Genomic DNA, 10,279 nt, shown 5'->3' on the forward strand with positions numbered 1-10,279 from the left:
GGAAGAAAATTGGGTATGTTGTCATGAATTCCTTGGAAAATAGGCCTACATTTATTAGATTAATTTGATGTTGACTCGTCTTACGACAATACTTTTAGTTTAGGTAATTAATATATCTCACGTTAATTTTGAGACAGAAAAAAGATATCGAGTATAGGACGCCAAATATATTAGGTATGGCGCGCAAAAAAGTGAGTAACCCAAAATTAGGGCCTGGAACCTAGGCTAACCAATTTTGATTAAAATCAGGAAAGAATGATCCTTAATGACCATTGACCCCAAATCCCTGAACTCCATAAAGGAGGGCGGCTATGGCTTTGATCATCATATCTTCATCATCATCCAGCTTTACCATCATTAAAACATAATCACTAACACCGCCGACACAATCATCCTTATCTCTATCATCTTAACCATCATAAATATCATAATTTTCATCATCATCATTAGGCCTATCAAAAATAATTGTAAAACTAAACACCTATTCTGTTCTGCTTTTGTGCATTGGAATGTAAGGTAGATAGATGTGAAGGAAACTTGATCAAGGTGTATTCTTTTAACTGGGGTCGGTTGAAAATAGTTCGTGTTATACCGGTACGCATTGATTGCATATAGGCCTACATAAAACACTGGAAACCGTAGTATGTACTTTAATGACATTAACTATTTTATTTTAACATATTATTTACTTTTGATGAATTTTTTAATATAATTTTTTAATATTAATTTTAATTTTTAATTATTTTTAATTTTAATCTTTAATCTTTAATTTTAACTTAATTTTGATTTGATTTAATTTAATTGTTAACTAATTTCACTATTACATGATTTAACTTAATTTTTAATTTAATTTAATTATAATAAATTTTTAATTTGACGTAGATATATCGTTTACTGATTTGTTTACTGTAACCTAAATATAACTCCCTTTAATTTAACACACGCCTCAGTACGCTTATCAAGTTGCCATAGCATTAAGTATTAATGAAACTACTACAATTTGTGTGACAGCCATTTCTATTCCTAGCTGTGTACCACCATTAGCAGTAGTTTCATAACTTTCTGCTTTTATGCCACCTAACATATCAGATGACAAATCTGTCAGATTTTTCGTACGTGTCTGCTGGAGTGGTTTGTTAGTTGTAATTTGACCATCAATAATAGAAAGGCGTCCACTTTGTGAGTATCTTGGGGCAACTTCATCTTCTACTTTCATTTTACATTCAAAGCAAACACCATCTAGGTCAGGGGTTGCAGGAACTCTTGCTTCAATCCAAATATGTGTATGATTTTCTCCGGACTTGGTAGTTGGTTCTAAAAAACGCTTCTGCTCTGATAATCCCCATTCTAGCTTTGCTGTTGGATTGGTCTTTTCACAAACACTTTTTACCGTGACCTCCTCACCAATCTTGTAGGTTGACCTTCCGATTTCAACGAGTGGGTATGTAATTGATGGGATTTCGCGAATGGTGAGCATACCGATGCTAGATGTTAATAATATTTCACCATTATAGCGTAAATGACATCTGTACCTTCCACCATCCTCTCTCTTGACAGGATCAATCCTCAGGAAGTGTTTCCTCTTGGCATAGATATTATGAAAACCAAAGCGATCCAGATCAAATCCATTACTTAGGTTGGTTATGATGTAAGAATCTTTGGTCCAGATGATATTGTATTTTCCTTCCATGTCATCGGTGATATCTCCGAAAATACAGGTAACATGTGCTCGTTTTCCCTCTACTGCTGCTTGGGGCGTTGGCTGGAACAGAAATCTCACTGCCTCCGATGAGTGGAAATTTAGAGATACAAGTAGGCCTAGTCATAATAGTATGACACTGGACTGCAGTTCCATGACAAATGGTATTCTTGTCTCTTTGTTGGAATACACGTGAAATCTGGGAAAGAAATTATTCATTTAATATCATAATAAGTAATACAAACCCTTGTATTTAAATAAATGATAGTGCAGTAGTTTTAAAATACGAATTATAATTGAAAACCTCAATACTAAATTTTGAAGTGCTAATTTTCGTTCACACAGTGAGCATCTCTAGCACGATGACTTTAATCGATATTAAATATGGGTTCAATTACAATGTGGTTTATAATATATGAATATATATAGCCTATGTATTTATTTTAAACAAAACAAAAGACATATCGGTGTTATACAATATATCATTTTAAAGAATACAAAATGGTGAAAAATATGGCGACTCTCAATAGGAGACCTCAAGGCGGATGTGAAGCTAAGTAAGAAAAAAAAAAAGGAAAAATCAATTTATTTGCAAAATTTGATCTTCCGATCGAAAGTATTAAAATCTACGAAAATAAAGATGGAAAGATGGGTAATTATTTTTTTGACTTGGTTTCTTTACTAGTCAATAGGCCTATTATTATTACCTCCGCCAATGAAGTTGGCAGGAGATTATGTGCCTGTTTTTTTTATTTAGTTATTTATTTGTCTGTCGGCATATTTGGTGTAAACAGCCTACATCCCATAGTATTTATCATAAATTCATCAAACTTTGCCACAATGTTGCTTTACCTAAGATCCAGAGGACACGGAACTAGAGGGGTGCGCTGCGTTATGGAGAGTATTGTGTGACCGGAAATGGTCACGGTACTCATTTTCACAAAGGAATACACGCAGCTGGTTAGCTAACAATATGCAAATTTACATGAACACCTGGGAAGAAAGGTGCAATCACGTTCTGTTGCCTAGCAAACCTCTGTACTGTAGCGTGGGGGTGGGGGCTAGCCTACTGATGTACTGTGTATAGCGGGGGACGATGAAGCATAATATGACTAGGCCTAGGCCTAAGTGGCAGTGCAATTATATGTGATAGAAAGTACACTTTCGAAAGAAATAAATTAAAATAAGAAAAAAAAAATTAACTAGGGCCTAAGAATAATCAAAGATCTCATTATCTCCGCAAACGAAGTTGGCAGGAGGTTATGTTTTCTTCCCCCGTTTATTTATTTGTATATTTGTTGTGAACAGCCTACAGCCCATAGTTTTTATCAAAAATTTATAAAACTTGGCCACAATGTTCTTTTACCTTAGATCTAGAGCTGATTAAATTTTGAAGGGTCAGGGTCAAAGTTAAGGTCACAATCAAACGAAATTTTTTATTTATTTATTTGTCTACAGCGCAGTTTTAATCACAAACTTGTCAAACTTGGTCACAATGTTCCATGACCAAAGATCTCAAAGTATTTGACTATTGATGGGTAAGGGTTAAAGGTCAAGGTCACAATCAACAAAATACGATTTAAAAAAAACAGTTTTAAATCTAACCATTCCAGTGTAACACTGGAATGGTTATTGTAGGCTGTAGCATGAAATATCTTCGTGACCTATAAATCCAAGAGGGCTGGTGTCAGCCGTCTGGAAAATCCGAAAAACTGTGCTATCTCTGACTTTAAATAAGCTAGAAAGCCAAATATGATGACATTTCCTCAAAATTTTCCTTTATCAGATAGACATTGAAGAATTTTGAATTTAGTTTGTTATTATGCACCACGTAGTCAGTAGCGGAGATTCCATAATTTCGTATTCTCAATGATGACCAAAGAGTCGTTAGTAAAGTAGTGTAACTTGTAAGTGATGAATTCTAGATAGGCCTAATGGCCAAAAAGCCGTTAGTAAATTACTATTGGTCATCTTGAGGCTGAATGTTTAACAATTTCTCTCAAACCAATCAGTACGTGTATGTATATAACTAGGCCTATATATAAAATCATATACTTGAAGTAAGAATGATTGAAAAGGGATAAAACATGAGATAACAAACGTGAAATACTAGTATAAAACTGAATGTTTCTATATTATTACGATATGACTAAATTATAAATTCATAAAATTCAAATTTTCGCTTTTACAATGTACTGATTACTAACAGGCTCATCACCTGGAAAGACTACGGAGTATTTGGTTCTTTAAGTGCAGTTCGATTAATACCTTACTGCAATGAGTTTCTTGGCATGTGCTTGGCCGTAAGTTACATAGAAGCCGACGAACTCACAGCGGTTTACAAATTAACTGCTGTTCATAACTTTCATGTACTTACTTTTCTACTATGCGATTGGTCAAAACTTGCGGAGGTGGCAACTGACTCTTTGTTTGTTAATATATTATGGTAAACGTCAAACAAATTCTGAACTTCTAAACAATGGCTAGTTTTAAATTACTTTTAGTACTGGTGATTAGAGTGTTTATTTATATTACCAGCAAATAATAACGTTTACTAGGTTATACAACGGATAATAGTAATAGTAATAATAAGGCGCACGTATCCATTTCAAAGAGAGCTGCTCGCCATTTCCACTTGCAAAGAACAATAACCTTTTCTGCATTTCATTTATTATACTTATGAAGTTTATTTCATTTTATTTTTATTTTCTTTAAATTTTCGTTTAAATATACTTAGTATTAAGAAGAAGTGTAAGTTTCGATCCAGAGGGGTGATATCTCTTCTATTATAGCTTTGCACACAGTCTTCACATACAGGATTATCATATTATATTCTGTGTAATGTTTAACTTTATGTTCTAAAGTTTTTATATAGTGGAGTGCCGATTATAGCCTTGCAGTGGCTATTTTAGTTACAACTGGTCAAAATAATTGCATAATTTGTTGTAGGATCTGCATTTTAGTTAAGTTAATCATAGTCGAAGTCCATGGCATATTCTTCTTATTTTAATTTTCACTTTTCGTCGTACTTAAGTGACAATATCATGCAATGCATTGCAAGCGTTTTTCTTCCTGTGGTGTTTTCATAAAACCAGTTCATTAGGTACAATTATTATTAGGTAAACCATTTATGTAGGCAGCAAATATCACAAGCCTATCTTTAATTAGGCTGCGGCAAAAACACTCAAGTAAAATTGGATTTAACGCAATGATATTTATTGAATACATCTGTGGTTATGAATGAGAGACTAAGAACGGTATATATAATATGTATTCTCTTTACGTATGCAATTTCATTTTTAGTTGTGTGTTAGACCATGTTGATAACAAGTTATTTTGCAAGTACGTCTAAGCTAGATAACGCATATGCCTAACGTTTTACAAAAATACAGTGTTGTAATTAATTTGAATTTAGCAATTAAAAGAACATTTTAAAAAATCACAAAAAAGAAATATTATTATTATATCTCAACGAATTTGACCTAATGCTTACCCTAGCCTTGGAAGTAGCGAGCTTAGGGCTCAGCCGTAACGGATCCGTCTGCAGATATTGGGATTAGTGGATGCTTAGTTTATTTTGTCACTCTGATCGGACTTTCTCTACTGTTCCGTTTTAATTTTAAATAGTTTTGCATTATGTGGCCGTTTGCTGTTTTATGGGTTTTTCCTATTTGCCTTTTAAAATTTATATATATATGTTAATGTTTTGGCTACAGGTTTAACATAGATTATTTTAGGTGCTTTCAGTTCAAGATCCATCGACACATCATAATGATGTGAAAAGATGGTAAAAATATGATTCAGCATATGGAACAATGACAACCTATGACGCAGGTGCATGTATATTTGCATCAGGCCTAAAGATAAATAATTCGTTAGTAGGCCAAAGTACAGTCTAAAAGAAAGGTAACTGATAACAATTAGACGATTAGAAAAAAAAATACCAAAGTGTAAATGCAGAACCAGTATGGTCTCATGCATTTTGGGCTATATTTCTAACAATGGTCCCGCCAATCAGTATTTGTTTAAAATATTTGGATTAAAATATAATTAAAAAGACCATTTTCTATCAATGTGAAGAAAATTTAAAAAAATTGTATTTTGAAAAATCTAAGAAAATTATCTCTTTAAATTTTTAAAATCGTATTTTTTTTTTGCCTAACAATTGTCGTTATATTGTCTAATATATTTTAGTATAAACCTACAAGTTACTCTAACAATGATATAAAAATATACAACATTTTAATAAAATAGTTGGAATCAACTATCAGAAATAATAAATTGTTGCTTAGAAATATTTATAATAAAATAGAAAATGTAACTTATATTATTTTAAAATGTAAGTAGAGCAAGTTTTTATAATGCTAACAATGAATTATTGTAAAGAAGATAGGCCTAGATTTATATTTGATTGTTAAATAAATGACCATTTCTATCAACAACAAAAAAAAAATAACCAAATAACTCTTTAATAAAAATATGTTCTTTTGCAAGCTCGTAAACCATTCAAGATTAGAGATTAAAATAACTTTATTGTAAAAATTTAGTGTAATAATATTGCAAAATATCAAAAATGTTTAAAATATTTAAAATACTCCACTTAAATAAGTAAAAAAAAAGGGGGGAAAAAAGCAGGACACGTTCGTTCCTATGAATCACAGGAGCTACACAGTTTCTTTTTAATGTAGCTTCCTTTTAGCGAATAATCGCGTATAATTGATTCTAGTTGCTGTTACAAATTGACTGGAACAGTAGTATCAGGTTCACTGACGAACAGACTAACAGCATTACCCCCTCCAGGCCCGTACCCAGGTTCTTCCAAAGGGGGGTTTTCTGGGCGTGAGGTCCACGGTCGAAGCCACGGTGTGGTCTGCGAAACCCCCAAAGCAAGGGGATTTTTGTGCTTTATGGGTCTAAATAATGCTATAAAAGCAGATATGTTTGAAAAGGTCTTTGTCTGGATGGGTCTGCAGTGCATTAGTTGGGTTGGAGGACTTATTTGGGAAATTTGAAGAGGGGGTTTGCTAGAAAAGGGGGTTCTCCTGAACCATAACCCCCCCCCCCACTCCCTGGATACGGGCCTGCCCTCATCCATCTATACTCCTGGGTAAAGAGAGGAAAGCGTAAGTAAATTGTCTTTCCCAAGGACGAGCGTCGGTCTCGAACTTCCGATATCAGACTTCCAACAGCTTAGCCGCTGCGCCACACGCTCCCATTTGTACCTTTTTTGCGTCGGAGTTATAGCATTATGTTTGTCGAAGATTTCAAATCAGTGGTAAAAAGATTCGTGCACCCCTTTCGCTCACTGAACTCATATACACATTTCTGTCTCTCTTCTCCCTCTTTTTTTATTTTTCGGCGGGACTGACGGGGAGGGGGGCGGTCCTTGTTGCCTTCGCTGGATCACTCCCTCACTAAATATTATTGAAATATAAATAACAAATAATAAAAAAGGAAGTACTTACATAATGATGGCATTGGTTACCTTCACCAACAAAGCATAACAAAAGGACCGAATGCCAGAGAACCACGGTAATTATATCGCACATCAAGCGGTTATCTTATCATTCGACATAAAATAAATAAAATTATCATTCGTTTCCCAGTCTCACAACAATGTAAAGTGTAACCACAAACATTAGGCTAGGCAGTCTAGCTAAAAAATAGCCAAAAGTCAAAGAAAATGCAAACAAAGGTTTTTCTTTTTTAATCAAGCATATATGATGAGGGGATGAAATTCCACAAATCACACCTCAGTCACACGTCGGGAACATAGGCAAATTAGCTAAAATATGAAAATTAGGTTGAAAATATAGGGGTCTTATATCTCGGCAACCGTTTGTCGCAGTGAGTTGCTTTCTTTTTCAAATGATTTCAAATATGCATGTTTCTATTTGCTCTAATGGAACATTTGCCCAAAAAATGAACAGAAATGCTACAATTGACCTCTGACCTTATATTTACTGATTTGCATATCTCTAAGACTAATGTACTTAAAATCTTTATTCAGGTCTTAATTATTCAAATACATGATTCTTTCCAATATATTAATCAAAGGGATGAAAATCTACAATCACACCGTGGTCACATATACTGTAGATATGCAAATTAGCTCGTAAATATGCAAATTAAAAATGAAAATATAGGGTTCCCATATCTCGGCAATGGTTAGTCACACAGAGTTGCTTTCTTCTTCAGATTGCACAGAATGTGCATGTTTCTATTTGCACTAATGGAACGTTTGCCAAAAAATGACCGGAAATGGTAAAATTGACCTCTGACCTTATAATCACCACTTTGCACCGCTGTGATTATTTTCCGTAGAATCTTTATTTAAGTCTTAAATTATGTAAATACATGTTTCTTTTTAAGAAATTAACAGAAGGGATAGAAATATATAATCACAACATGGTCACATACAATGTTCATATGCAAATTAGCTCTTAAATATGCAAATTAGGATTGAAAATATGGGGTTCCTATTATATCTTAATGATGGCTGATCACAGAGAGTTGCTTTCTTTTTCAAATTGTACGGAATATGTATGTTTCTATTGGCTCTAATAGAACATCTGTCACCAAAATGATCGGAAAGGATACAATTGACCTTTAACATTATATATTCACCGAATTTTTCATACATCTGTGACCAATTTCCATAGAATCTTGATTTAGGTCTTAAATTATTTAAATAAATGTTTCCTTTCAATATATTAATAGAAGAGATGGATACCTATAATCATATTCAACGGCGCGGAACGTTTTTGAAAGTGGGGGGGGGCCACTTAATAAGGTCGAGTATGCGAGCGAAAAGAGCATCCAGGCTGGGGAACGCCAAGGCCCCCCGGTGGGGGTCCAGGGGGCGAAGCCTCCTGGAAGCTACGGATATTTTACGAAGTTTGGTGAATTTTATAAGTTATTTTATAGGCATCAAGCTACTGTAATATGATTTTCATATTTGTTGTAATTTCCAGTGGCGGATCCAGGAATTCGAAATAGAAGGGCCCAGGGAGGGTACTTTGACAGATAGAAGATCTGTACTATCTCAGCTCCACCATGGTTGGGGCTGAGGTAAGAACATTTGTGATTATGGCACCTCTAGATGGCCGGAAATTGCACTTCCAGACATAAAATTTGAATATAATTATCATTATATCTCCATTTTTTTATTGAACAATTTAGGAGGGCGGGGGCGGGCCGTCTGGGTCCCCTTGAATCCGCCACTGGGTACTTCAGCAGATGGAGAATCTATACCACATCAGCCCCACCATGGTTGGGGCTGAGACAAGAAAATTTGTGATTATGGCACCTCTAGATGGCTGGAAATTACACTCTTAGACTTAAAATTTGAATATAATTTTCCTTAAAATCTCCATCAAAAAAAATTGAACAATTTAGCCTCCTTTTCCCCCGATGGATAAAAATTACACTTCTATAAGCTAAGCTCGGAAATGATACTCCAACTGTGGCGGGTCAACAAAGTCGAAATAGAGGGGTTCCAGGGAGAGTCTTGCGTAAATAGAATGTCCACCCGCCTCAGCCCCACAACTGTTGTTATTATGATTATGGCACCTCTAGATGGCCGGAAATGGCACTCTCAGATTAAAAGCTGGATACATTTTTTTTACTCTATACAGTTTTACAACCTATAACACATTAACTACAGTGTACTGTAAATTCTGTAGTTAACCTTCAGACAACTTTATTTTAAAAAAATGGCCTAATTAAGTATCTTATTGTTTTCGTTAAATTAGAGTTTAAATGTGGTTATATTACGCTGGTTTGAAGGTTTACTATAAGCCAATCAGTTACACTTTAAACTATACATCTTCGTAAAATGTTTGTCACTGGTGCTGGGAACAGTCACAAAAGTGGGAGGGGGGGCCAGGCCCCCTCCCCCAGTATAAAAAGTGGGTGGGCCAATGGCCCACCTGGCCCCCCGCTTTCGCCGCCGTTGTCATATTATGGTCGCATGCACTATTCATATGCAAATTAACTGAATGAAAAATAAGTTTAAAAATATAAATATTAAAATAATATGTGGCTAATTATACTCCTTAAACTAAGTTATGGTTGGCCGTTGACTCCAAAGAGCTCATCCGCCTTGGTTCAGCTGTTGGTTTTTCTTGCTGCTGGGTGACCATGGCACCTCCCCTCAGCAGCCACTAAGACACATCTGAATGGGGTTGTCGGATTAGTCGCCGACGCCTCGACTGGGTGGAGTTTAGTGTGTCGTACCCAGGACAGCCTTACTAGCTTAAGCTACGCTTCTTAACACACTTAACACTTAACTACTCTGGAAAAAACAAAACTATCCCCCTCTGGACACCATCCCGGTATTTCCAGGTTTCGGAGCTGTTTTAAATTTAAATCATCTATCGCAGATTTTAAGATTCAACAGATTTTCAAACTTAACTTTAGAACATGGTCCCAATGACGGGTAGTTATGGGCAACATTGGACACAATATACTTGAGTTCTAGTCATATTTGGTGATAACTTCTCTATTTTAAAAATATATTATATAAAATATAGGCATACTTTCTAACAAAATTGAGACCAATGTCAAGTCTCTTGAACT

The 10,279-nt window shown here is 34.9% G+C and overlaps 1 protein-coding gene across 1 annotated transcript; it reads right to left on the reverse strand.

Annotated features, from left to right (window-relative positions):
* Positions 1–932: 932 nt before the first annotated feature.
* Positions 933–7,208, reverse strand: LOC117115971. The gene is made up of 2 exons (XM_033259871.1): positions 7,165–7,208; positions 933–1,898 (listed from the first exon to the last, which is right to left on the reverse strand). The coding sequence occupies exon 2, from the start codon at positions 1,688–1,690 to the stop codon at positions 959–961; it is 732 nt and encodes a 243-aa protein (XP_033115762.1). The 5' UTR covers positions 1,691–1,898; positions 7,165–7,208; the 3' UTR covers positions 933–958.
* Positions 7,209–10,279: the final 3,071 nt, after the last annotated feature.

This window comes from Anneissia japonica, unplaced genomic scaffold (assembly GCF_011630105.1).
Source record: "Anneissia japonica isolate Jap-2015-1 unplaced genomic scaffold, ASM1163010v1 scaffold287743_len2803612_cov181, whole genome shotgun sequence".
NCBI lineage: Eukaryota > Metazoa > Echinodermata > Crinoidea > Comatulida > Comatulidae > Anneissia > Anneissia japonica.